Source organism: Apteryx mantelli, chromosome 3 (assembly GCF_036417845.1).
Source record: "Apteryx mantelli isolate bAptMan1 chromosome 3, bAptMan1.hap1, whole genome shotgun sequence".
Classification (NCBI taxonomy): domain Eukaryota; kingdom Metazoa; phylum Chordata; class Aves; order Apterygiformes; family Apterygidae; genus Apteryx; species Apteryx mantelli.
In genome coordinates this window covers 86,784,016-86,811,248 of record NC_089980.1, presented here as the reverse complement: position 1 = coordinate 86,811,248, position 27,233 = coordinate 86,784,016, and the positions used below count along the sequence as shown (strand labels likewise).

General features: G+C 44.9%; 1 protein-coding gene and 1 long non-coding RNA gene across 8 annotated transcripts in view; one reads left to right on the top strand and one right to left on the bottom strand.

Moving 5' to 3' along the window:
• The window catches only part of LOC106489680 (uncharacterized), a 52,069-nt gene extending 33,799 nt beyond the window's left edge, over positions 1 to 18,270 (top strand). Inside the window, exons 4-7 of one of the 3 annotated variants that reach the window (XR_010883770.1) lie at positions 5,970 to 6,150; positions 9,143 to 9,312; positions 17,315 to 17,492; positions 18,185 to 18,249. This is a non-coding gene — a long non-coding RNA (uncharacterized lncRNA). Of the gene's footprint in view, positions 1 to 5,894; positions 5,914 to 5,969; positions 6,151 to 9,142; positions 9,313 to 17,314; positions 17,493 to 18,184 lie in introns of those variants that run through there. The other 2 variants (XR_001293445.2, XR_001293443.2) reach the window with 2 other exon arrangements.
• On the bottom strand, positions 171 to 26,227 carry TRAF3IP2 (TRAF3 interacting protein 2). 5 transcript variants are annotated; one of them, XM_067293843.1, is made up of 10 exons: positions 26,148 to 26,227; positions 18,765 to 18,851; positions 17,759 to 18,526; positions 14,514 to 14,703; positions 12,030 to 12,205; positions 10,464 to 10,552; positions 8,530 to 8,598; positions 6,863 to 6,979; positions 5,627 to 5,701; positions 171 to 767 (listed from the first exon to the last, which is right to left on the bottom strand). In XM_067293843.1, the coding sequence occupies exons 2-10, from the start codon at positions 18,778 to 18,780 to the stop codon at positions 621 to 623; spliced, it is 1,647 nt and encodes a 548-aa protein (XP_067149944.1). In that variant the 5' UTR covers positions 18,781 to 18,851; positions 26,148 to 26,227; the 3' UTR covers positions 171 to 620. The 5 variants fall into 5 exon arrangements, 4 of the variants coding, with proteins under 4 accessions (XP_067149944.1, XP_067149945.1, XP_067149943.1 ...); XM_067293844.1 differs by lacking the exon at positions 18,765 to 18,851 and having other exon boundaries at positions 26,148 to 26,208; XM_067293842.1 differs by lacking the exon at positions 26,148 to 26,227 and having other exon boundaries at positions 17,759 to 20,627.
• Between the last annotated feature and the right edge of the window lie 1,006 nt (positions 26,228 to 27,233).

The window sequence follows — 27,233 nt, the reverse complement described above, 5'->3', positions numbered from 1 at the left end:
AAGGCGTTGGGGCTGTGCTGTATGTAAATCAAACTCCAGAGATTTCAGACCTGAGAGTCCTCTAATTGAATACAGTGTCTTTAAGCAAGACAGTCTAAGTAAAGTTTGCGTTACCCAACAGTTACCATTTCTTCATCATTCCCAGCAATAATAAAAACTGAGGCAACACATAAAGTAGCCTTAGAAAAGGTAAATATATTTAATAGTGCATACACAAATTAGCTGTTTGATAATAATGTACAAGGCAGGAATATCTGCAAAGAAACCCTGAGCAAAAAGGAGGATGTAATTTTTATTTTACACTTATTGCAACAATTTGTTTGCTATATTGACTAATAAAGGAATATGTTAAAAACAGATGTTAAAACAAAATAAAACTAGATATTTTTTCCAGTTGCAGCTTGTTTAAAAATCTAGAGAAAGGAGTTCTGCCCATCAGCTTCAGCAAGAAATGTTTAACATGGTGGAGAACAAGCTGAGCCTGAGTTACCCAGGACAACTAACTCCTTTAGCAGAAAGAGTGTCTTCTATCATCAAAAAGATCCATCTGGAAGAGTGTTGGCTCCCTGCCAAGGACAACCCTTTAACAACTGCTTGTCATGCACTTTAAGTAATAATGTTCATAACGGCACAACCTGGAGTGTTGGTAAAGGTCCTATTGGAGGGGCAACATATTCCTCCTCCCTCAGCAACCGCAAAAGGATGTTCTTCTTATTCTTTGGCCAATTATAAATGTGCGTGTTCTGCAGCCAGGTAGGCACGTGTTCCTGGAAAATGAGAAAAAAAATTGAAATTCCATAAATCCCACTGAATCTATACCAGAACCTTGCAGATTCCATTAAACTCTGCCAAGCAAGCATTCATTTTGTCTGTTCTAGACATTTCCTGTAACAAAAACAAGAAATTTTAATTTGGCTTCAAAATTGTATTTGGGTTCCTAAAGAAATGAACTTTTAGTATGATCTCACAGCTTGTCTGTCTCTCTTTCTCTCGCTGCCATCATGTTGGCTAATTTCAACCATGTTTCAAAGGAATTTGGATCTCAAAGACAGGCATCTAAAGGCTTGTGAAAATAAATACTGATGAGAGAAGGGAGACACTTCAGTGCCCCTATTAGGGAAAGGGTGTGACCTGTCTCCCCCATAGTAGCTGCTGAAGGCTCCTCACACACGTTCAGCCTTGAGACAAGACTCTAGGGAGGGAGCAGGGCCACGGGGAAGCATTTCTCCTCCCAGAAGCCTGTCTCCTCTCCCTTGTGCCTTCCTTCGCCAAGTGCGGTGCCCACTGGGCACCCCCTGAGCAGGAGGCTGAGGCTGGTGCTGAGCTTGAGGTGAGGCTGATGCACCTCCAGATCAATGGGGTCAAACACCCACTCCTCCCCATGTCCTGGAGAAGATGCAGCTGTTCAGAAGGACTTGCTAATGCCCGTGAACATAACGAATCTGGGACCGCTGTGGCATAGGACAGTGAGGGAGAGGAGCAGTCTGAAGGAAAGGAGTCTGCTCAGCTCCCATGTTCTCACAGCCTGGGGAGGTCTCCTTTCTGACAGCTGGGGTTTGTAGGGGAGAAGGGCTATATTCATACCACTAATAAAATAGAGTCAGAGACAGAGCCTTGGCCAAAACCAGCTGGTTCATGTCCACCATGGAGATGGAGATTTCTTGTGGAGTGCTCTTGTTGGAGAAGCCAGAACAAAGCCAGAAGTGAGCTATCAGGTGAGCAGCCAAGATGTCCAGCACTTGTTCCCTGGCCCTCTTGTTTAACAGGGCAATGTTTTCCCAAAGGTGACTCCATTTAGGAGAGGCGCAGTCTCTGTTGAGCCAGTGGAGCTAGCCAGGCGGATAGAGCACACAGCTGCTGGCATAACACCATGGCTCTGGCACCCCGCCAGGGGATGCTCTGGCATGGGCAGTGCGTTTCCTACCTGCCAGCAAACAACATAATGGCAGTCCAGATCTTTCATTCCCAAGCCCTGTGCCTTTCCAGTTGGCTCTCTTCTCAGGGGCCTGTACAGCTGCAGGATCTGGGCTGCTCGTTTCTGCTGCTCAGGGAGCTGGTTGTGTTAATTGGTGCCGCCACTTTGTTAGATTTACAGCATTGGTTTATAAGAAGGAGGAGGTGAGCACCCTAGGTATCCACAGTCTCTCACCTTCATAGCACATAGGGCTTTTGAACAAGCAGCTTGGTGAGTGGCAGAGCCATCTGAGCCTGGCTCTCCAGTTTCTCCAGTGGCCAAGAAGGCATGGGCTTTGGCAAAGGGGCTTCCCAAAGTGGAGGATTTAAAATGTTGCTCCTGCAGCATTTCTTTTGCTAGGAGCATGAATAAGATTTCTTGCCTCTGCCTGCATGTCTGTTTTCACTAATCTCATAGGAATGGATTTTAATCTTTGTGAACTTTACTCCTTTGACAAAGTTGTTTGAAATTGTCCAAGCGATTCAAAAGTTATTGGGAGAAGGAAAGGAACAGACAAATATGTTTGCATCCACATGCAAACACTTGCAGTCACACATACCCTTATTACATAAGAATTGTTTCTTTAATAAATCTTGTTAAGAGCCACAGAAGGAAACATGATAAAAATACAGCATGGGTTTACCAAACCAATTCTCTATCTGTCTTTGATAAGAAAATATGTTTTTTGGAGAAAGGAAATGCAGGAGACCCAATCTGTCTGGACTTCAGCAAAGCATTTGATGTGGGTCCCCTTGGGAAATGATTAGGTAAGCTAGAAAAGATGAAAGTTAGTGTGAGAAATGTGTAGCAGGCAAGGGGGTATCTTCTGACAGTGGTACTACACACCCAAACAGATGTGTCTGGGGGTTTCTTCCAGAACTTGTCCTGGAGCCAATTTTATTTACTATTTTCCTTAACGAAGTTGGTGCAAAAAAGCACCTGCATGCTAATTGAGTTTGGTGATCATTTTAAATTGAGGAGGTGTGCAGGCACAGGGGGTGTCTATAGTTGCTATTTTGACCCCAAAGGGGAGTGGAGAAAGTGATAAGGAGCCTTGGTAGAGCTGTGGCCTTTTTCTCACCACGTGGCACAGACTGTGGGTCATATCAGGTGGGAGTGACGGGAAAATGGTTCCAGCCCTTTTAATTCTTTTAAATCCAGATCCAGATCTGTAAATAGGGAGGAAATTCAGAACACCATATGGAAAGCATTTGATAACTTTCAGGATTGTAATAGGAATATGGCAGAGCGTGTTAGTGCAAAGGGCAGGGCTGTGTATTCAGGGCCCGTGTTTGCGGAGCGTGGTTTGAGCTAGTCGGGCTGCCTTGGCACAGACCCCGCTCACGTCATCCCTCCTGCTAGCTCAGCTGCGCCGGAGGAAACCTTCAGCAGAGGAGTGATAGCAAACATCTTGGGGCAATCACAGCTTAACAATGCTTCCCTCGTCACGTGACCAGATCAGGAGGATACATTGCCGTTGGCAGGCTGGATGCAAGCCTTGAACCAGGAAGACCCAGGTTTCCTTTATCAGTGTACAGTTTGAGGCTGGAAATGCCAGTTCCACTGTAATTGTGTGTCATGTTTTTTCCTCTCATTATTCAATTTCCTAATGAACACTCTTCAGATAACATAGATCCTTTTTCCCTGGGGGTCAACTTTCTTTTGAATACCAGCAGTGCTTTATCTTTCTTCAGATGAGATTAACACATCTAATATCCATGTCCCCAAATGAAACCTTCCAAACCTTACCCTGCACTTTTCCAGAGCAGCTACAGTAGTACTTGAACACATACAGAAAAGGCTAGCGTAAAAAAGACAAAAAACTTGCTTGCCTACATCATCCCATTTTATATATACATCATACTTTGCCTCCCTGGAATAGGTGTGAGTTTTGCAGGTACTGATACCTCATCTCCTCTGACTGCCTAAAGACTTTGTTACTGCAACCTGCCCAGGTCCCTCTGGGTCTGGTGCTCTCCTTCCATTCATGATATCCTCAGTTATATTATCATTAACCAGCCTGATGAAGGTTGACATTGTACTAAAAAGAAATGTGTGAAGAAAGAGAGCAAACCTTAGCAGCAATAGAAAATGCTCATCTGTGTAATTTAGATGAGAAAGGCACCTCTCAAAAAGCTGAAGGGAGACCAGCACTACACAGCAATCAGCAGGAAGGCTACTTGGAGACGGATGCTTTGATAAGAGCAGCTGAATAAACCAACCCTGGAAATTCCTTATAGATCACTGTCTGCGAACCACTGCTATATGCTAAATAGTCTTTTGATACACAAAGTTTAGCCAAAATTAACCTAAGTTTATTGTTCTTGTGTCTGCCACAAGGCCCAAAGAAGGCTATAGTGCCTGCTGTGCCATTTCTCTCTGCAACCCTGCATTGGTTTTAACGTTGTCAAATAGCCGCAGGCTGTAAGGTCTGTTTGCACAGTAGGTGCTCAAGGAGTCCCCAAAGTTAGGAGCAGTTCTGCCCTGTGCCCTCACTTGAGCTTAGACTGACTGAAAACACAGAACAGGTCACTGCCTTTGGTCTGCCCAATTCCCACCAGTGCCACCTCCAAGCTTTTAATACTTAACGCAAGTAACAGATCACCCTCCTTCACGCTGAGGTCATTCAGGAAGCTGAATGATATAAAATACCAGAGGTACCATTCATTCCAAAGAATCTTACATATTTTACAAAGCCAGGGACATGTTTTCAAGTTTCTGAACTGATATTAAATCAGTGCCTAAATAAAGAACTTCTTTGCACTAAGATCCATAAGCACTGTGGCACCTTGCAGCCCTACAAAACATTGATAGAGTTGCTTAAATGTTGATTTAGCTTCCAAACTCTGGGCACCCAAATAAATATAAAAAATCTTTCCATCCTCTTCCAAAATGCAGCTGTACCTAGGTGTAACATGACAGCTACCAAACAGTGCACACAGCATTTAACGGTGAAAAGTGAATATGAATATAATATATCCATTCTAAGTTTGGGGGAAGAATGCAATTACCCAGCAAAAAAATGAGGCCATTTAACTTTTCTGGCCTTGTAAAAATCCAAGAGATTCTCCCATTATGAGGAAGAAAGGTAAAAGGGATTCAATTGTATTACTTATTTTCAAATGAATCCACAAAACCAATAAGGAGGGTAGATGAAATTGCATGTCCTAAAAAACCTTATAGTTTGCCCTTGATGAGCTCATCAAAGTTCAAGCAATGGCACAGTACTTTAGTATTTATTGTCCTCTTTATTTTTATATTCTCAACCCACCCCCTTCCAGATCCTCACTTCACATCAGTCATAAATCTCCCCCCTCACACTCATCAATGTTACATCTGGACAAAATTATAAAAGGGTTAATATAAAAAACATGCTTGCTGGATAGATCGTCTCTCTCCATTTAAATTCTTTCAGTGCTCAAGACAATTTGTGTTTTAGTTATACACTCATCATCAAAAATACATTTATGTACCGGTATTTATATTATGGATGTTTTTTCCTTATTATTTGTACATAAAACTTTTTATGTAAAATGTAGCTTGGAATATTACTAGTGGGCTTTAAAGCACTGAGAAATTGAGGTTTTGGTCTTCAAGATTTCGTTTGGTGCACTGTGATCAAAATGATATATGCTTAATTATGTAACAAATATATATATGTTTGTATGTTACCTTTTTAGCATTTGGAAAAAGCACAGGGATGAATCTGAAGTTCATACTTCCTTGTTGTATAAACTCAATCTGCATCTAGAATAGAACAAATTGCCATATTTATTGTGATTAATGTTATGTTAATTTTTCTGAACATGCATCTCAATCCTATTCATAAAAACAGTCATTGCTTACTTAAACTGCTCTTCTGTTAAGTGATTTGATCTATTGCTGGTGGACTCTGGGTATCATTTTGTTTGGCCACTTATCTGATTCTTCTTTACTACAGAGAGGATACAGGAAAGATTTGTCAACATTTCTTGAGCATTTACAATTCTTCAGTATGAAACAATTGTGGTTTTAGCTGCAGTTGCAGTCCCATGAAATCCATCTAGAGTCAACGAAGCCTGATGCAACTAAGGCCCCTGTTCAGTCTCCAATGGGGTGAAAAATTTCAGCTGGAGGCCAGCACAGCGTCGGAGCCAGGACCCAGCCTGTCCCCACGTCCCAGAGACGCAGCCTGTATGCGCCACAGGCTTTGACAGGTCAGTGCAGAGTGCAGCGAGCTGCTGAGAGCTTGTGTGTTGACCACAGTTTCTGAGAAGTTTAGCTAAAGGATTAAACTGTGGGATTTGACAGGTTATGGGGTGACAAATGGGGCAAACTGAGAACCGAGGGAGAAATGATGAGTTTCACAGTTCTGTGGGCTCTTCTGGGCTAAATGTCCACCCTGGGGCTGACTGCAAAGAAAGGCCTCCGTGACCCCTGGACCCCTGCCACCCTGTGTCCGCAGGAGTCCCCTCCTCTGCAGCTCTCACCTTAGCTTTGCAATTCCATGTTTCAGCCAGCTTTATTGCTGCCCCCAAAAAAAGACCTCAGTTGCAGGATGGCTGAAGTGATGGGGACTAGTTTATAAGGAATAAAGTCAGGCAGCATTAGATAAGATTGTGCTATGGGCTATACGATGGGGCAACAAGAGCTCAGGAAGGTGAAGGGGGGAAAAAAACAGGATAATAAAGAATATGGAGGAATAAGATGAGCATGTTTAATAGGATTTTTCTTTCTTGAACCTCTTAGCAGATGTTAATGAGCATATGGAGCTGATGAGAGGGAGGATTAATGAATTCCAAAGGGGGGTGTTTAACTATGGGGATTAGTGAAAACAAAGCACAGAACCTGCCATTTGGAGACAGATTTGTCTTTTGAGAAGAAGAGACAAGAGTCTTTGTAAAACAGCAAATGCATGTCCTTGCTTACCATCCTGTGGATGTATTTAGTATGTAAGCCATGTTCATCCCTGTCCAGCTGGGATTCAGCCCCTTCCACATCCTGTTTGTATTTTGGACTGATTGCTATGATTATCATCACGGTCTTCTGTTAGAGAGAAAAGCACTTTTATGAAATTGGGAAGTGCAGTATGTTTGGTAGAGGCAGATCGGAAATCTGCCAGTTTGTGTTTTAAGTGATCTTTATGTTCTTGGCAAACATGAGAGGATCTCATTCATTCTGGCAGGAAATACAGGAGAACTTGTACACTCATTTTCCTCTTTATTTCTCAAGATCTCATGATATAGAATATCTAAATGTCAAAAGCTATATTAACAGCTACCAGTTTGCACTTGGAATCCCTCTAATAAAAAGCTATTTTTTATCGGTGTAAAGTGCATATGTACGTACACAGAAATCAGTATCTTCAAATTCAGATCTAAATGTTTTCCAACAGCTTATGTAAAAGTGCATCTATTTAACCCTTCATGGCTTTTACACACAAAGACACGAAAGGCAGTTGTCTGTGGAAACTACATCCAGAGCTTTCAGCAACAGGGGCAGGAACTGTTATTGCTGATCTCCTTACGTGCGAGGAGACAGACAGCTGTGTAGAGCCGCGGGTCATCAGGGATGGCCTGGGCTGGGTTTTGGGTAACCTGCCAGCTCTGTCCCACCTTGCCTTGGCCAGGCCAAAGGCAGTGCTCCTTGCCTTGCCGGTACAGCCAGGATCCCACCTGTGACCTGTTTAATCCAGGGCCCTGGCTGATCTCAGGTTTCCACAAAGGGGCCATCCTTCATATCTGGGAAATCTCTCTCCTCCTTAATGGTGGGCCAGTGAAGAGGTTCAGCAGATTAAAGCCTCCTGTTTGCGTTTACTTAGGACCTGTCTTTTATCTCTGCCACATCAGGCTGTGTAAGGCTTCCAAGTATGTGGCTTATAGTCAGCCTGGCACCTAATTAACTCTTTCCTTCTGTGCAATATCAAGGGAATTCGCCTCACCACAGGGTCAAAAACTGTGAGGAACCATTATCCCTTGCACTGACTTAACATACTGCAGAATTGCTTTTGCTTGTGCCTGACGTGCATGTAAGCACTTACAGATGTTGAGGATTTGCAGAGACATGCTCAGTTGCACACGTCCCCCTGCTTGTGTCCAAGTAGTTCCTCCTCACTTGCATGTGTAAAGGTTTTGAACTTAGAAACTGCCTCCACAGTCAATGGAGGAAGACAGGCATCTCCAGGGGGTCAGTCAGAGAAGGACCCGTCAGTATTTTAGATAGCAACATAGAAGCTACAGGTGAGAAGCAGGACAGACATTAACCACTATTACGCAGCTTGGGATGAAACACAGATATCTATTTGATGAACAACTTGTCCAATGGCAGCTTCAGGCTGAATGTAACAGCCACCTCTGGAATTTGGCAGGAAGGCCCAGATTAGCACTTCATTTCTTAAAGAAAGATTTTTGGGATCATACGAAGCAGAATTGAGTGAGATTTGGTTATACCTTCTATCACAGGCCTCTACCATTTCAGTAGGGACAGGGAAGGGCATATCTTGCATTTTGATTCTGCTCCCATTACTATTTGAATAATTTAACAATTTTCCTCAGGTCACTTCTGTCGGGGAACAAGGTTAAATTGTCTTTACATACATCACCTAGGTAGCGTTCCATCCACTTAATGATGTCAATGCCTCGTACCGTGTCCTCAAATATATCAATCTGCAAGAGAATGAAAGCCTGTGGTTAGCATCCTTTTGCCTTTTCTTCCCAGTTGGCAGCTCTGAAAAGGCTCCCAGATGCCAGCACTTTTCCCCAGTTTCTGACATTCATGCCTACTTCCCTTAGAAAAGAAACATCACACGCACACATACACATGTGCATGCGCATGCACAATTTCACCCCATTTCTCTGTGCTCCAGAATTGAGCAAGACAGGCACCACCCAAAGCCGGAGGCAGTCTGCTACACAAGTACCTCTAGGCTCCTGTGTAGCCAGCTGTTCTTGCCGTCCTGCCCTGACAGCTCTGACCCCCCCCAGGCATTTTTGCTGGTTGGAACAGGAGACAATTGCTGCTGGTAAACATTAGATATTCAACATTTACAAACTGGCTTTTTTGCTTCCATTAACGTCTCATGAAGGTGGACAGCTGCCCACCTCCTCTATTTGTATAGCTGACCCTGAATGGTTGCATCAGAAAATTTTCTGGCTGCAAGAGTATATACTGCATGTTGAATTTTAGCTTCATCTTGCACTAACTTTTCAGGGTGTATGGTGGGAAGTCAGCCAAGTCACTGATCCTGGAAGCAGCAAAGCAATCTTCAGTGAGATGAGAGAGGTGGTGGACCTCATAGGACTGAATATGACCAACACCACTCACTTCCCTGCACTGTCTGTAAGCCAAGAAACTGGCAGTCAGTGACCATGGCCAGTGGAGTAAGTATTAAATTCTCCAAGCTTTTGATAGAAGAGTCATGTTCCTGTTTCAAATCTTTGTTTTTTCTCTTTCCAAAAATAAAGAATATATTTGTTTCCCTGTTTTGGGGGCACTTTACTAGGTATATTATTCTGTAGCATTCTCCAAGAGTTGTCTGTCCAGCAAAGGTGCTCTTAATGAGCCTTCTAGTAATCTTCTACTCTGTACTTCTATGATGTTCATAGCTTTCTTATGGATTGGTCATCTGTAGTACAGAACTGCTAGAGAGAAGCATAATTTCAGGCTCTGGAAAAAGTCTTTGATTCAGGAAAATAAATAAGCATGTACTAAACTCCCACTGAGTCTCATTTGGTTTAATGATAGCCACTTGCTTAAATGCTTTCCTGAATTGAAGCCAAAGAATGAAGGTTGAGGGGTCAGATAGCATATGTGCTTGAAATAGGAAAATATGAATCAAGATTTTGATGAATGCTGAATCCTAGAGCCTCTGTGGATGGTTCCCTTAGAAAGGGCGGTTGTGATGAAGCAAACTCATAAGAAGTTAAATGAAAACCTGGACAGCTTATGGGATTAGACAGTAGGACATATATAGACCTTTTCAGGCCAGTGATTTTTGAATCCTTTTAAAAAGTATAATAAACCAAATGAAACCATGAGGTAGGCTGTTTCATTAAGCTGTGTGAAATACATTGGTTTTAGATCAGTTTTTAGTAGAAAGGTATTCATATCTGAAGAACCAGCAATGTAACAGCATCTCAGAAAAGAAGCTAGGATGGGATGATCACGAAAACTGACCTTCTTTTAATATTGCAGATCAAATATGAGGCACCATTAATGGAATAGCTCATGAAAACTCATACTATAGCCCATCTGGTAGCTGGTGTCACTAAATAGAATTTTCCAGGGTCATTATTAAAGCCCATTTCAAAGTATAAAATTCACTTAAAAATATATGCAACTGAAAAGTCAAATCATTTAAGTTATACCTTTTAAATCCAAAGTCCAGTTCATTCCATTTGTATCTTATTTAATCTCCAATGCAGCAATACACAGAAAAACATTTAACAGACTGTGTGTGCCCTCTGCTTTTTAAAAAAAGGTCTCTTTTCTCCTCTGGTTAAAAATCATTTTCTCCAGAAGGAATACTTACAGCAGTTTGAAATCCATTTACAAGCAGGAAGTTCACAAATTTCATGACCTCCACGGCTGTGTCCACAGAATAGGTTATAAAGACCTTGCCTAGGAGAGAGATTCGATATGAATATGTGATACATTAAAACAAGCAATGCAGAAAGCTAGACTTCCTTAACTCTCCTCTTCCACTGCACAGTGGGTCCTGCCCACATCTCTTTTGCTTATTTATGAAATGAATGTGGGGTAGCACAGTGGCTTGGGGGTGAACTCCCCTCCCTGTCCAGCAATCTAGATTTAAGCTCCTACTTCCTTGCTGCCAGCAAACACACCTGCAGAAGCTGAAGAGGGCAACGTTGCTCAGCTGCCCGCCCTGCCCCGCTGCCAGAGCTTACTTTTTCCCAGCCTGATGGCACAGGCAATACTGCCCTCGCCCCACGCTGGCACCACATGCACCAGCTGAAACCAGCACGACGTCCCCCTAAGCCTCACTCCCCAGGCCGAGAGCTGTGCTGGCCAAGGAGCCTTTACCCATCCTGTACTGCCTCCCCAGTACAGCAGCGGCAGCCTCCTGTGAGGCACAGGACAGGCAGCTGAGGACAACAGCATCTTCGACTGCTCCCACCATCCTGGAAGGAGTTTTCATACTCATTAAAGAATCATAGATTCATATGTCAGAAGAAGCCAGATGGTTAATCTAATCCAGCCAGCTGCATAACACAAACCACGCAAATTTATCCAGTAATTCCTGCATCTAGTTCACGCTAACTGATAAAGTAGGGCATATCCAAGAGTGCTATCAGGTGTCGCAACTCACTCTTCAGGATGGAAAGCTGCAGTGTGGGACTTTGAAAGGTGATGCGCAAAATGAAGAATAAAGGACAAATTAAAACCTGAGGAGAGATGTGGAGGGATCTCAGCAACAGTATATCTCACTCGCTAGCCAGCACAGCACTTAAAAGGAAGCCAGCTTTTCCAAAACCTAACTTTCCCGTAAGAGTTGAAGGGTGAGACTGTTTCAGAAAGGCTGTTGCCCCTTGCAGGAACAGCTTTTTGCTGCAACTGGTGCCAAGGGCCCTGGTGGCAGGGAGAGCAGCTCTGCCAGCGCCTGTGCTGCCCTCGGTGCACACCACGGGCTCCCTGCCAGCCTTCTCTGACCAGTTTAGGGAGAAACTGAGGTCAAGACTTGACATTTTTGTCTGGTTTGGGATGGACAGAAACACTTTATCCCAAGGGCTTTGTTTGTTATTAGTCTTTTACTGTAAGCTTCAGTGCCTCCTGCCTCAAAGGGACATACTGTTTAGCAAGGAGAACAATCTTAGCAGTATTTATTTTTTGTAAACAAAATAACAAGCAATTAATGACAATTATCTTTTCAGGATTCAAGGGAATAATTCCGTTCTGCCAAACATGAGCACCCACACCCTACAGATGTGATGACATTTCGTATTTTCTTTTCTTGTTGACTTTGTGTCTTGATGTTTTTGCACACTCACCCCCCCCGCCCCCTCCCCGAGCTTTCCCACCTAAAGCTGTCAGGCTGCTCTGTAAAATCTTGCGCAGAACAAATTTGCTAACCACTTACGCAACTCTTCGGGCAAATTGCTCGTCTTCAGAGTTCCCTTGGCTGCAGGGTTACTGAGAGGTCTTGGGACAGCAGCTGGAAGTGGAATATTGTCAGATGGACAACAGCACGCTTCATCTGGTCCACATGCTTTGGGGGGTAGCTGACCATTAGGTAGCTGGTTGTATAACTGGTTTCTAGAAAGAAAAGCAAGTGAGGATTTTAAAAATATTTTTTTACAGGTAAAATTCTGTTTTCTTTTTAAAAGCACATTAAGAACTTTATCTGTATATTAGCTAAGAAAGTTCTTGAAAAAATGCTTGGCTCGGCATTTATTTTTAGCTATTACAGCACCTTTTGAACTGAGCCCTCTTGCTACCTGGGCGATAGTCTACCGCAAGACACAATTTATTGCAGAAGCAACATTAGCCACAGGAAGTAAATGCATCTCAGAGCTGAAAGCTGCTCAGTTTGCAACAAGCAGAAGTGAAGAGCATTTCTGAGTGAGAAACAATGCTGTGCCATGAATGTGGTTACGCACATACTTGACCAGAGTAGCACCTGGGTAATCTGTTCCCACCATCTAAAAGGCGCTTCGTGGCAGCTCGGACATTCAAGGCATGACAACCCTCAAGATGTCCTGTGCTGCACAAGAGACATGGTTCAAGGAGGGAAGCTACTTTCTAGAGGAAAACGGGATACGGGGACTCCCATCTCCCACAGTGCACTCTGGCATGACTTGAAGTGTCTCCGGTTTTGGACAAAACTGCAAGGTTTGCTGAAGGGAAAAACCCTGATTTCTGGACCAGCAATAGCAGACCCAGTGGGGTTTTCTCATATTAGGGACCTACGCTGCGGACCTGCACTAACCTTGCATAATGTCTGCTCTACCTGTAAAACAAACAGAGAGAAAGGGATGATTTTAGGAAGCTTAGCAGTTGTGTTCTTAGTATACTTGGGGTTCGCAGTCTGAGCCAGTAAGAAGGGCAATTTATACAGACTTTTCAATGAGGTGTGATCTGAATCTGGTGGGCTGAATTGCTGGCTGAGCATTAGGTTTCTCTGAGAGCTTTTCGCCACAGAGCAGTGATATTTAGTCAATCAAGCCCACTCTCTTTTTTTCCTTTGCCTTTCTTAAATGACTGATGACAGTCTGGTCACAGCATGTTTTCTGTTGTCACATTAAGATTTGGCTTATTCATTTTGGTACAGATGTTTTCTGTTACAAAATACTCTACAGGCAAATATTACCAACATATAACTGCTGTTCCTGGAATCAGCATGCAAACAGCAGTAACTCAGCCACAGGACAGATCCTGGTTATTACGAATGTCTTTTGGAAGAGTAAAGTACCAGAAAAGCAACACACACCTCATCAAAGGCCACAAAATTACCCTGTGGTTAATTGGTGAACTTCCCCAGACTTCACCTTATACAACAAATATGTCAAAAATTAGGAGTCCATTTTTGAATTTTACTAATTCCAAGGATACCAACTATTCCTCAGTGTTTCTACGCTTTCAAACAAACTCTTTAATGCAACTCTCTCTACTGCAGCTACTGCCTTTTCTTCATGTTACTTCTGTGTTACAGCCCATTAAGTTTTCGGGGGCCACAGGAGCGCAATGTTTCTGTCAGCCGCCCCCTTATGTTGCTAGCTCTGCCTGTTGTCTCAGTTTTCTGCCAGGGCTGTGTCACTTGAGCGAACATTTTCAAACACAGATGCCTCTAAGTTTAGCACCTTTACAAATATTTTGGCACTTAAATAAAAATGGTCACCTTTTCAGATGTGCTAAATACCTGCAGCTTCAATTTGACTTCAGGCAGACTCCAGAGTCTGGAGAAAACCCTGCGTAGGTAATGATGTCTCCCATTTGTTAATGGTACGTTCTTAACGGAAAGGAGGTATGAGGCCTGGTAAATTAATCTTTGAAAAACAGGCAAAAAGCCCCAGACGAAAAGTGCTAGGCGTGAGGTGTTCTACTACTACCTGAGCAACCCTAGAAAATGCCGCAAAGTGCAATGTGGAGATACATCAGTGACAGGCAAGATTTTCTCCATTTTCCTCTGCACTATGGAAGAGCTAAAGAGGAAATCACTGAATGCCAAGGACTGAGGCGTCCGAGGTGGGTATGCCATAAAGCCGGAGACTGCAGCGAACCGCCGAACTGACCTTTGCTCTCAAAGAGGCCAGCTCTAAGGTTTCAGCTGAGATATTTTCAACCCCTCATCCCATTAACCTTTAAGCATTTATCTTTCTTAATGTGTGCATTTCAGGGCGTGCTGCAACAACATATCAGGTAACTGGCTTTGAAGTTCCTCAGGGTAAGGTCAGGCCCCTGCCGCATGTAAAATAGCAAATAAATAAAACTACCCAGTACTTTGCACATCCCCCGGCAAGCCAGGTATACTAACATTACAAAGTGTCAGAACTATTGGTTGAAAGGCCACAAAATATTATTATAGGAGCTTCCACTGCACACAACTCACTTGAAGCATACTCACGGGAATCGTGGATGAGCAGGGCAGGAGCCTGGCCTCTGGGGCAGCCTGTCTCCGGTGCCTTTAGGGGCACGAAGGTTAGGGTAATTCGGGATGGCTTGCTGGGCCGGACAGATAACTCTCATGCAAGGTCCAGGAATGGGAAGAAGCGGCTGAGATGTATGTGCAAAATGTTGGTAAGGACTTCTGCCATCTGGGAGGGTGAGACAATGAGAGCAACAACTATCATTGCAACCAATATATTTTTGCCTCAGTTTAGGTTTATCAGTTTCTAGGCATGTCCTCCTTTATTTCTAGGGAAACTGCAGCAGTTTTGAGGCATTTGCAGGGTGCTTAGCTTGAAAGAAGCAAGATTAAGGAAAGTTTTTACAGCCTGAAGTTTCCTATTTGCCTTTCACATACAATATGATTCAGCTTCCCGCTGCGGGTTGGACTGTTGGGACAACTGACAGTTAAATATTGAGGGCTGCTCTGTCCCTGCACTTAACATGCCTCGGTATATTTTTTTTAATTTCTTTTTGGCAATAACTTGAGAAAATGAATCATCCTAACATTCTCATGAAAGCAGATGAAAAAACCTGGAACGAATCAGTTTGCAACACTAAGGCTAAACAGACTGAGATTATTGTAAATGAAAAGAGAAAAAATAATCTCTTGGTTTGTTACTTCACCCTGTACGAATTTTCTGCCTAGCTGACCTTTTAAGGCCTTGCTGCTGGTCCTGCTGCCATCCAGGAGGCTGCAAGGGAAGCCCAAAGTGAGAATTTTGCTTAAGCAGTTCTGAAAAATCTTACTGTCATCGGCATTGTAATGCTGTTTAATAACTAATGTATGGTGGAACTGTTGCCACAAGCTGCAAGAGAAGGCAATCCAGCCTGCTGGTTTCCCAGACAGGAAAAACTGTTTTTTCAGTCTTTCTGCTTGCAGTTTTCACTAGGCAGCAGCTCTGCTCACTTGCAAGCTGTTGTGCAGAGCTCGAAGTCCAGACTGGCAGTGCTTACTAGCTCAAGCACTGCAGGATTATGGTGTTACGAGCTGGCTCCAAAAGCTGCAGTACTCAAATACTCTTTTTTTCCTAGACTGGTTTTTTTTTTTAAATCCTTTTAGCTACTTTGGGGTCATGCTTTGCTTTTCCTAGCAGCCATGAAGGCTACATTTTTTAAAAAAGAAATAAAAAGAAAAGAAAAGCTTGAATGAAACCATCCAACTACAGGAGGCAGTGCTTTAAAACCGACCCCACAACCCCACAACTACGAAGAGATTCCTGATGAAACTCTGAGAGTTGGCAACATCCTATTTGTTGAGATTGTTGTAGGAGATTTTTGTTTTCCTCCCTCTCAGCTATTTGTAACTGGACGGGTTGCAGGAGGCTGGGAGAACAAAGAATGAACATAAATATGGGTATTGATGGTGTTCCTCATGACCAGCTCTAGGAAAGCTGGCAGGGCTCTGGGAAGATTCAGTTTGGTTTAGGGGGTTTTAGGCTGGCTGCTTCTTTGGGATCTATCTGATGCTATAGTATTTTAATGCATGTAACCACTGTGGTCAGGTATGTGTGGTCGCAGGCATGAACAGCTCTCACACATACATGTCTGAAACAATGGTCCCTGGGCACACAGTGTTGCTCAGAGGATTGCTGTGATTTCAGATGTAGTTTACTCTTGTCTCGCAAGTAGCAGGTGTCCAGAGCCAGGTCAGAACCTACGGGCACAATCCGCGCTATTGCTATTGCCCGGGAGAGGCATGTTATAACATACTCACTGCCCAGCTTTGTTGTGGGTTGCGACCACAGAATAATGATTTGAAATACAAGGAGCTGCCAGGAGGTGATTTATGCTGCACCCGGCATGCGAGAAACAGGAGTATGGTTGCCAGCTTCTTGGTCCTGACCAAATCTGCTCCAGCCATCTGAGTTTATTTTATTCTTTTTGCCCTCTGGATATGGTTGAAACACTAGTGATTTTTCTAAAGAGAGCCTTTCAGAGTTCCTGCTTTAAAACAAAATGGTCTTATTTAGCCAACGTCCTATTTCTCACGACGCCTCCATGCAGAGGAGGTAAATAGTGGGGGGTATTGTGCAACCAACACTTCTTCTGCTTAAAGCTAAACCCAAACTGAAATGAGGAGGTATGAACAGACGAACAGAGGATGCGCTGTGAATGTTCAGCTGTCCTGGCTGATGGAAGTCCATCTGTAGCCCCTTCCCCAATATAAAGTCCCAAGATCAGAGGCGATGACTGAGGCTCTGATACTTTGTCTTATACCTAATCATAGCACTTTACTGGAATGACAAAACTCTTTAAACAGATGTAATATAAATATTGTGGAGTCAACAGAAGGTTAAAAAAAAGGCCATTAGAACAGGCCTGCAGCTTTTTATTACAAAGTGAGCCCAAAACTGGTTGGGGCCTCCTGAGTCTAATGTAATATGAATTATACTAAAACAATGATATTGCTGTTGAATGTTCAAAGCTCACTTCATGGCAGATAAAAATCTCAGCGACTGAAAAGGAATACTAATTAATAGCAGGCTGTAAACTGCTTCATAGTCTCCAAGAGCCAAAACACTCATATTGACTGAGTCACATCAGTGTTCAGTGATATGATCACCAGCAGCCAGCAGCTGAGAGGTGTCCATTTTAAGTAATGAGCTTTCATTTCAGCTAACAAGGGAGAAAATGTGGGTGATGGATGTCATGCTTTTTTTTCCAAGTAGAAATAAAATACATGGATTAGTTTGGTCATAATGCTGGTAGATAATATTTAAAGAGATCAAAGGTAGACATCCATCCTGATTTTGGCAGGAAATGCTCAACTTTTTCTTTGGAGATCCAAGTGGGAGCAAGAAAACCTATGAAAACAACAGGAATTAAATCAGTACAGGAGGCTGCTGAATGACTGATGCAAGGAGGAAGGAAATGACTTGAATATGAAATAACAGCAGGGAGAAGGCTATGTACACTCAGTGTGTGACTGACAAAGGTGAGTTTCTAGGCAAAAGCATTAGCCTTCCTCTGATGAGTAACTGCGAGCTCTTTAACTTTTTATCTGGCTCAGAGGTTCTGCATCAGCAAGGCTGGTGGCATAACCCTTAAATCTGGAAATATAAAAAAGGATTGCAAATAAATATTTAAAAATGCTAATAATTGCATTCTGTGAAGGAAGTACAGCAGGAAAATGCCAGCTTGGTGAATGATGGCTGTGACATCCCATGAAAACCTCACATGGGGGTGAGCTGTTTCACTTACATGGGTGCTGTGGGTGTTGCTCCACTGGGCAGCAGTGCCCAAAGCAGCCGTGAGCTTGTGACGAAATGTTGGGATGGGGCAAGCGCTGGCATAGAGGATACTGCTGATGCTCAGGTCCAAAAAACTCTCTGGAGATCAGGGGTCCTGGAAGGTCCTGAGGGTTCAGCACGGATACCAGAGGTAAGGGGGGCTCTAAGTGCCTGATGCCCATGACGTCTCGTGACTGGGAATTGTACCCCGTATCCACAGTCGCCAGTTCTGCCAGTGCTCTGTTTTCTGAGGGTTGCTGTGGCTCTAAACTCCCTTGGCTGCTGTCCTCGAGCAAATCCTCAGGAATGTCAGACAAACTCTTGCTCGATTTACTGGAATTGTGCCCCGTGTCAGCTGAAAGATGAGATCTCAAATGCCCACCTGATTTTTCCATAGCTAAAAGATGCGCCTTGGAAGGAACTATTCCAGATATTGATTCACCAGGGGAACAGAAGCTCCCATCTTCATTGGGATCTGTATATTTTGACCATAACCTGCCGTCCGGCTCCACGGCTGCTACATCGGACGGTGCAGGCTGGTGACGTGGTGGTGTTCTGTAGAGGCATGATGGTCCAGTGTCGGGTTGAGGCGTTTGAGCAGCTTGAGGTCCCTGGGGCGCCTCGTTCTCCATATGCTCACCAGAAGATTGCAAAGCCTCTTCCAAGGCATGTTCGACAAATGGGGACCACATCACAGATTCGTCCACTTCAACTGGTATGCTTCGACTCACAAAAGCGCCTGAAAAAGCAGGAGAAGAAACAATGCAGACTGACAGCCATGCAGACAAATGCATATCTTCAGCCATCACTCAACGAGTGTGAGCCAGAATACTGAAGAGCAGAGTATCAAAAAGCATTTATATTCTTTAAAAAGACAGGCAGAAAACAACAAGATAGGTCTGGTTGAATTTGGACGAAGCAAGAAAGTAGAGGGTCAGCTGGAGTGTGGGTAGCACAGAGTTATCATTTGGACTCACTGGAGATGGAGGCCATTTCCAGGTTTTGCAGTCACACTGGAAACGAGAGTCAGCTCCCTTACTGCAAGGCCAGAATTTTCTAGCAAACTGGAAAACAAGAGAAAGTACTCTTGTAAGCATAGTATGGTTTCACAGAGTCAATAATCCAAAAATAACTCTATCATCTCAGAGACTGAAAAAGAACACCGGTTAGAGCTCTGGAAATCACATTTTGCAGAACAGACACTTTTATGGGATTTCTGGTACTTACTGTTCCTGCTGAGACCGGGAAAAAAAGAATCACATGAACTGTCTCTCTTAGGTAATTTTCTGCACCTGACAAAAGAGCAGGCGATTTAGGTCTGGAAATTTGGTTCAGAGATACTCCAGAGAATACAATCACTTACAGTATTTTACTCCAGACTTTCTAATAATAGCTACGTATTAGATCTTCAGATATAAACTTCACCCCACACCTAGCTGAGTAATTTTAATTCCAAAGCTAGTTTCCAAACATTGTTGCTTATTTTATCAAACTAGTTCATCCATCCTTTTATTATATGGTTGTTGTTATTTTAAATTGTATAGAATTAAAAGACAATTTAGAGACTTGAGCTATTGTTTGGGTTTTTCCCTGTTTTCAGAATTGGCCTGGGCTCCAAACAGCAAAATCATCACTTCCTTTTGGGGGGGCCTTTCAGTAATTTTGGTCCAGCCAAATGATTCTTGATGGATGATGCCTCTACACCACCTTCATTCAGAATTATAGAAGCAATTATATGTGAATTATATACTGTTGCTGTAGCATTTTGGGGGATGAGAAGTGCAAACCTTGTTACATGATTACATAGAGCATTCTGTTTATCCTGTACCTAAAGACCTCTGGGAATACAATAAATCTCATTTCTCTTTGGTGTGACCCCCCTCCTGCTGGGCCTGCTGGATTGTGAGCAAGCAACTGAGCTCATGCGGGAACTGGGAGCAGGTCGGTCCCGAGCTGAAGCTCGTTTGCCCTGAGCTGCGAGGCCAAGCTTGTGAGTTGGGCATGGGGTGGCGATATGCTGACAAGGCTGTGCCACTTCCAGTACCTGAGCCCGTGGGTTCCCAGGTTGTGGCACAGAAAAGTATCAGCGCATTTGATGTTAGCTTGCTGATCTCCACACCCGGCTCCATCCTGCAGTATGGGGATACAGATCAGCTTGCTCTGAGCAGATTTTATCCCTTGCCTTGGGGTATGGAGAAAGAAATCTGGTGCTCATCTTTTCTCTAGCTGCTTTCCATCTATGAGATTGGAGAAGCCAAAATCCCAGGTATGAGAGTCATCTGAGAAGAATGACCAGAGCTGTAACTGTTGGAGAGTATGGAGGTGCCTCAAGGTTCCTCGGGTCTTAGTACTCTAATGGGGTAAAGTCACCAAAATCTGCCCAAAGCAGCCTCCCAGACAAAGACTTAAGGCCCTGTTTTCAGGGGCTCTGCAGCCAGTTTTCAAAGCTTATTACAGTCAGCTCTCACCCATGTGCTGGCAGTATCTCCCAGCAGTCTAACGTGGGTTTGGTGGATACAGATGCAGCGGGGAGGCTTCCTGCAGCGCCACCTCTGCCATCCCTGTGCTGCTCTCCTCAAGCCCAACACCTGGGGACCTCGGCGCAGGATGCCCAATAGATTGGCCCCATAAGGGTTCACCAGGGTCTGCCATGCTAAATCTATTTTAAAAAGCAACTCTGACATTTCTCCTTGGTGGCGAAGCACTTCTTGGTGGAGAAGCTCCCAAGCACTTCCATATTAGACATACATGTTTTATCCGGGCTTTGCCATTTTCCAGGCTGTTGCTGTTTCTGTGTATACCATCTACTGGGAAGTAAAATAAAAACTGTGCTTTGCTGCTGCTGGGCTGCAATGTAAATATTCCTCCTCTGTGTAATTTAAAACCCATCTGTGCAGAAGATTTAGCGTATACTCAAAATGCATATCCTGTGTTATAACAAGCATGTCCACAAGAAGAGTTACCCTGGGATAACTACAGTAGTACAAATATGCTGGTACATTTTCCCATGCAGCCATTAGTTGCACCGATGTAGCGCCCACGCTGCAGCTCTGACAGCTACACCCCTGCGAGCATGAATACAGGCTGTCGTGCCAACCTGGCTCCTTTGGTCACGAGCACCCCGGCTGAAAATCCTGACAGTCAGCTCGCCACTGTCATGCCTTTTTCCTGGTGGCCTGTAGCCCTTTTCCTTTAAGCCGCTTCCCTATGACCGGCCCTGCTAGCTGAGTCACTGCTCTGTGACGGGAATAACTGATGTTATTCCTGACGGGAAAGGGAAAACTTTGAGCTCTCATAATCAGCAGAGGGTTATGACGGGGACTCATGCTGAACTGTTCTTTGCAGCAGCGGCAAAATGTTATTTACCTGGGAACTTTGCTCAGATCACAGTTAAAATGATTACCGCGGTGTGGTCAGATGACTCACCTGGACAACACAGCATAAGGTCAAGTTTACACTGTTCAGGGGGTAAAGATGCTGAGTGGCCCCCTGCAAGACTTACAGAAGCACCTGAGAAGGTTAGGTATGAACCCCCGTGCAAGGCATCAGCCTTTTGCATATCTGCTCATCTAAACTGCTTTGCAAAGCTGACCCTTAGGTCACCTGGCCTCAAAGTGCTTGCTCAGACCTGCTTTGACTTGTGGCTATCTCTGCCCATTTGCTCGTGACTTGGCAAAACAGCATGCTTCAGTGAGAGAATGACGTGCACTAAAGCAGCATAAATCATGTTGCAAATTCCTATTGTCCCCCCACAACAGCTTCGGTGAATGGGCTCCTTGTGGCAAATTCGCACCAGTATTCCTACAGGGCAAACCCAGCTGTGGTGTGACCAGGTACACCTCCACCTCTTTAATAAAACATTTTGCCGGAGCATCCCACCATTAGGTATAATTGTTATCAAATATCTGAACGCAGCCTTTCGGAAACAAATCTGAAATGTCTGATATGTTCTGATATTTCTTTGATGGTCTCTGAAAGTAGTCAGATCCAAATGCTTGAAAATGCTTTGAATCCAGACCATCTACACTCAACAGCCTTTAGTTTAGCACCATGACTCATTTCCAGCAAGGAGAAGAAACAGATTTCTGTGCAGAAACCAAAAGCTCAGTCTAAAGCCCAGTGAAATAAATGGGAATCCTTCCATAGACTTAGGCAGATTTTGCATCAGGTGTCAGATGGGATTTAAAGGTTACTAAGCTCCTTTGGAGACTACAACCCCCAAAGTTTTTTTGCCTTTTTTTAGCCCCATTATTAACATGTGGGTATCTGTGAAATGTATCTTATGCAGACTACGTGAACCTAATGACAGGCACGACATAGGCAGAATAAGGCAGACTTATTCTCTCCGAGTTTATTTAGTGTATTTACTGTCCATTTTGGACAAGGGATTTCTGTTGAGATTTTAACTATTAAACTGTATTGCAAATGACCAGCTACCAAGCTCTCCAAATGGTTTACAGTATGATACTGTAAAAATTGTTTTTCCTGTGTTTGACCCTCTAAAAGGACAAATGCCTCTTTATCTCTTAAATCAACTTCATATTTACGACTGCCTTATCTCCTTCCTGTGGAACATGAGCTAAACATTATGAAAACTATTCCAAACATCTGAGCAATAATAATTCGATCAGACAGGAGAGAAATCTGATTCCATCACCTATGTTTTTGTCCTTCAAAGGCTTCTGGTTTTTTTTAGTATTAATTTGCTTAGACCCTGCGGCAGGATAGTTGGGCAGTGCAAGCTGTGCTCTGATACATACACACAGCCCCTGCTCCCAAGGGGCCAAGGTACCAGGCACCGAGGTGCGGACGGGTTTTAGTGTTAAAACAGACACATTGTTAGAAAGGAGGAAAAGTGACTTCATTGTCATCCTCTCTCAGTGGCTCTGGTTGAAGGAAGAAGCTGTTGCAGCAGCAGAGCTCTGTCTATAGATGTAGCCCAGAGGATAAGTTAATCCCAGGACACACTGGACACTTTTTGAGCAATGCTCGTGGCCATATTTGGATGGGAATGCCCAAGAGAAAATCCCCGTGCTGCTGGAAATGTTACAGATGATTCAGAAACATTTCTCCTCCCAAGCCAGTGCTTCAGGATGTTGTTTCTGCTCTGCTGAAGATCCCCAGCTTTTGGTAAAAGACCCAACACTGAGCCCATTATCCCAGTATTTTATGTGGCCTCATGGTGTAAAATATTTATTCAGTTTCCTTTGACTTTTCTATTTAACTTATCCTGAAAGTATAGTTAAGCATAGGCCAGAAAAATAACTTGTTTAGGTCCTCAGTGTTGAAGAATTAGGGTAAAGGAATGCTTCAGCATATTGAAATGTCCTCAGAAACCTGTATCCTGATCCTTTTTCTGGCACTGAGACCACTGAAGAATGTAGATTATGCCCAATCTCATTTCCAAAAACTCTACAATATCAAGTCATACCATCATATTGCCAGAACGCTCCAAGAATTTAATATCCCCCTGCACCTATGAAAATGCAGGAGATATTACTGATAACCAGCTTGAGCTTTTGCTTATATTTCTGCTTATAAGGTGAAGAGACCCTTCCTAAAGGAGTAGAGTAGCCAAGCCTGGACTGCTCTTGGAAGTGCCGAGGGACCTTTATTTAAACAGCCCATTCTCTTTCTCTTCCTTCCTCTGCCCATACATGCAGTTTTGTAACGCGCATTAATTTAGCAAATAACCTTGCCGGGCTGGTGCTCAGCAGGCTGTCTGGCAGACACCTAGCCGCTGGTGACTCAGCTCACTTGCAAGGCTTGCCAGGCTGAGAGAGGTTCTTCCATTTTGCCTGCCAGACAGTTTGAAGGGACGGCTGCCCAAACAGCATGCCCAGCCACGGATGGTCAGATCCTAACAGCGGTGTCATCCTCTTGCCCTACACAGAGCTGCCTTTGGCTGCTGCTGGGAAGCTTCAGGGGAGGGATTGAAGGGGGGGGGGGGGGGAAATGGGGAATGAATACTTTTCCAAGTCAACAGAGATGGCCCAAGCATCTGAGTTCAAAGCAAGGGTCCAGCTCCCCTAGCAAACATCCAGCAGAGGCTGTGGCTGGCGGGGGAGAGGAAGGGTGCTGGGTTCAGGCCCATCTTTGCAGTTTTCCTGCGGTCGATTGTGAAATCCTTCAGGCATTCCATCTATTTCCCAACATGAGGACTTGTCAAGATTCACTGTCTCAAAACACACACTATCTGCTTTTGATTAGAAAACTTCTGACAGGGAAGAAAAAGAAAAGAGAATCTGCACTCCCAGGCACTTCCAGAGAGAGGGAAAAATATCTTTAGTCTTTTGATTAAAGACGTATTTGTGCGCATTAGTAAAAAAGAGAACATTAGGATGAGAAAGGCACCTCAGCTTCCTTGCTGAACAGCACACAAGTGAAGGTTTTTTTATTTACAAATTATGGCGTTATTTCTGTAGTAGCATGGATACAGATTAAGGCAAAGCTGAGATCACAAGGGGTGGGGATGGACAGGAATTCCTTGATTTCCAAACAGTTCCTGTGTACTTTGGCTGAATCATTTAAGTTCTCTTGCACTGCAGATATCCATCTGTAAGATGGGAATAATTGGATGCAGAGTTTGCAAGCTGCTGTGAGGATGCACACACTGAAATTGCAACAAATACTGTTGTGATGGGGTCATGTAAGTATAGATAGGTGCACACGTACACTTATATAAGTCCAGCTCTTTCTACAGAAGTATTAGGCACAACTTTCTTGGAAAAAAAAAAAAAGGGGACAAATCCTTTTAGGAAGAGCAAGTGCAAATGTGGGAACTGTTTTGGGTCTATAACCTGAATAAGCACAGTGAAGGAAATACAAGCCAAACAGTTTCACTTCACCATGCAGAATTTTGGCTGCTCTCATCATGGATGCGTACCCTCTCCTTTGGGTACCTTCCACAGTGAAGACCAAGGCACTGTGTCATGTTCCTAGTCCCAGCTTTAAGCTCTCCGGGACAGGTAATGTTTATTTTTACAACTTCTGGAAAAAGTAAAAAAATAACATGAAGACAGCTTTCCTCTTCAACACTGACTATATGTTGGCTCTCACATATTTCCTGCAGCCATAGCACGGAAGTCTACATATGCCAGGAAACCAGGAGGACGCAATTTCAACCCTCCCTGAGGGACAAATCTCACGTTCTCTTTTGCAGCACTCATGTCACTTTGCTGGGCTATCAGTGGTGCAAAGGCTAGGGCAGAGCACATATTTTTAACCTTTTCAGTGTAGACTTCAAAATACGTATACCAGAAATTCTAGACAATAAATAGGAAGAAATTAGAAGTGCAACACCCTGAGCCAGGATCCAAACAGATATCTCAAATATAGGCAGAATTCCCAACTGGTTTTCTAATATTCACCAAAAAGGAAAATATCTGCAGTGATTTTAGATATCCACTTACAAGCATCTTAAAAATGCATTAGTTTTCCAGAAAGCGTTTCCCACCAATCTCTGATGCTGATAAAACCTCTGTATGCACTAAATAGCCCCAAAACTGGGATATGCCACATCCCTGGTGCATCCAAAAATCCTGACACACAAGCACGCTTCGTAGGCACAAATGCTGGGATAGCTGAGGAGGGCCGGAGCAGGGAACTGGCTGTATTGCTGGGGCGTCCCGACCCCAAAGCGCTGCCCGGGGCCGCTGCGACAGGAACAAACCGCCCCAGGAGCAGCGAAAGCCCCGTTTCCACTGGCTTTGGGCCTTATGTCGGACCCTCCGGTTCCTAACGAGGAAAAAGCTCTGCGCCGAAAGGGAAAAAAAAACAAAAAGCCCTGGAAAGGAGGGGGGCTCGGCAGCCGTTTGGAGGCCCGCGCCGCCCCGTGCCCCCATCTCGCGGCCCTGCGCCTCGCGCCGCTGGGCGGGACGGCCACCCTCACCCAAGATGGCGGCGCAGCCTGATGCCTGCCGGGGCCTGTGCGGGTGGCGGGAGCCTCCGGACGTGCCGGGAGCCGCCGGCGAGCTGGGGCCCACGGCGGCCCCATGGAAGGGCTGGGCCAGGTCGGGCCCGGCTTACAGGCATTTCCAGGCGGCTACGTAAGCGCGCGGGCCGGCGGTTCGACACCAGGCATGTCCGTGCCTGGGGTTTGCTCCCGAACTCGCCTGACGGTTTAAAAAAAAAAAAAGAAAAAAAAAAGGGGGGGTAAAAACCTGCAGTGAAATGGCTGAAACATGTTGTAACCATCTGTGAAACTCCGTCCGTCATTATATGGCGCGAGGGTGGGGGGAAAAAAGAGCGAGAAGGAAATTTGAGAGAACACCCCCCCCCCGCAGACCGAGAAACGAAAGTGGGTCACCAGCCAAGCGCGCACGGGGACCGAGAAAAGCAGCAGCTTCGACACCCCTTACCTCGAGGGCGGAAGGGGCTCGCACGGAGCTGCCCCAGGGAAGCGGAAGGGCTGGAGCGTCCCCGACGCGCTCCTTGGCTCTGCCTGCGCTTTCCTCCGCCGGGATTTGCTTCCCCCCCCCCCCCTCCTTTTACGACACCCTCTCCGCCTCTCCCAGGTGAGCGGTGGAGCAGGCTCGGCAGCAGGAAGAGGAAGGTGCAAACCGCAGCTCGAGGAGCGGAGAGCCTCCGGCCGCCCACGGAGCCGCCTGGGAGTGCAGCTCTCCCCTCTCCGTCCCCTCTGAGAGGAGAGGAGAGGAGGCCCGGTGGCTCCTGCTTGCATGCCACGGACGAAGAGCCGCAGGGGAAACCCAGCGCGATTCCTAAGCAATGTGCTTCACTGGAAAAACTCCTTCCCTTTTTTTTTTTTTTTTAATATTTACTGTCAGTCCCAAATGTTAAACTGTGATTCAGACTACCAAGGAAAATCACATGACGAGTGTGAAAGCTGTATAGAGAATGAAAACAATTTCTCCTCTGATTTTTCTTTTTTTTTTTTTACGTGAGGCTTTTAAACACTTGCAGGCGTCTTGCCACACTCCTGAGGAGGGCAAATGCGCTGCTGCGCAAGCTGAGATCCCTGCGCATTCGCCCGGCTCCTCAAACCCAAGTAACACCAGGGCGAACAGCACCGCGCCGGGGGTTCAGGCGACCCAGCATCTGCTGTGCCAGTGTGACGCTGCTCGCCACGACGCCGTCCCCCAGCGCTCTCGCTGGTCGGGGTTGCGCGTCCCCAGCTGCAAAGCCTTCCTGACCTCCTCGCGCCATCCATCTCCCTGCCAAGGGGCTCCCCCGAACCCAGGCCCACGTTTTCTTAATTTAACCCTAGCAGGAGCCTGTCTTAGGTCCTGGCTGCAACTTGCGCACAGCTCATGGCGATCCCCCTCCGTCTCGTCCTTCAGATATTTATAGGCTGCCATCGTGCGCTCCCTTAACACTTGAGCAGCCAGCCCGTATGTAGGGAGCCTCTTAAATCACCCCCCTGAAGTCGGTCGCTTCCATATTGCCCTTATTTCTCGCCCCTCGCTGTTAGCGCGGCCTTTCGAATC

Excerpts from the sequence above, each read along its gene's own strand:
- TRAF3IP2 (XM_067293842.1), bottom strand. The coding sequence starts at position 18,593 with ATGGCTGAAGATATGCATTTGTCTGCATGGCTGTCAGTCTGCATTGTT. Across the intron at positions 12,206-14,513 it reads CCTGCTCATCCACGATTCCC|AAACCAGTTATACAACCAGC; the intron begins GTGAGTATGCTT and ends TTTTCTTTCTAG. Across the intron at positions 6,980-8,529 it reads TGGAACGCTACCTAGGTGAT|AAGACCGTGATGATAATCAT; the intron begins GTATGTAAAGAC and ends TCTCTCTAACAG.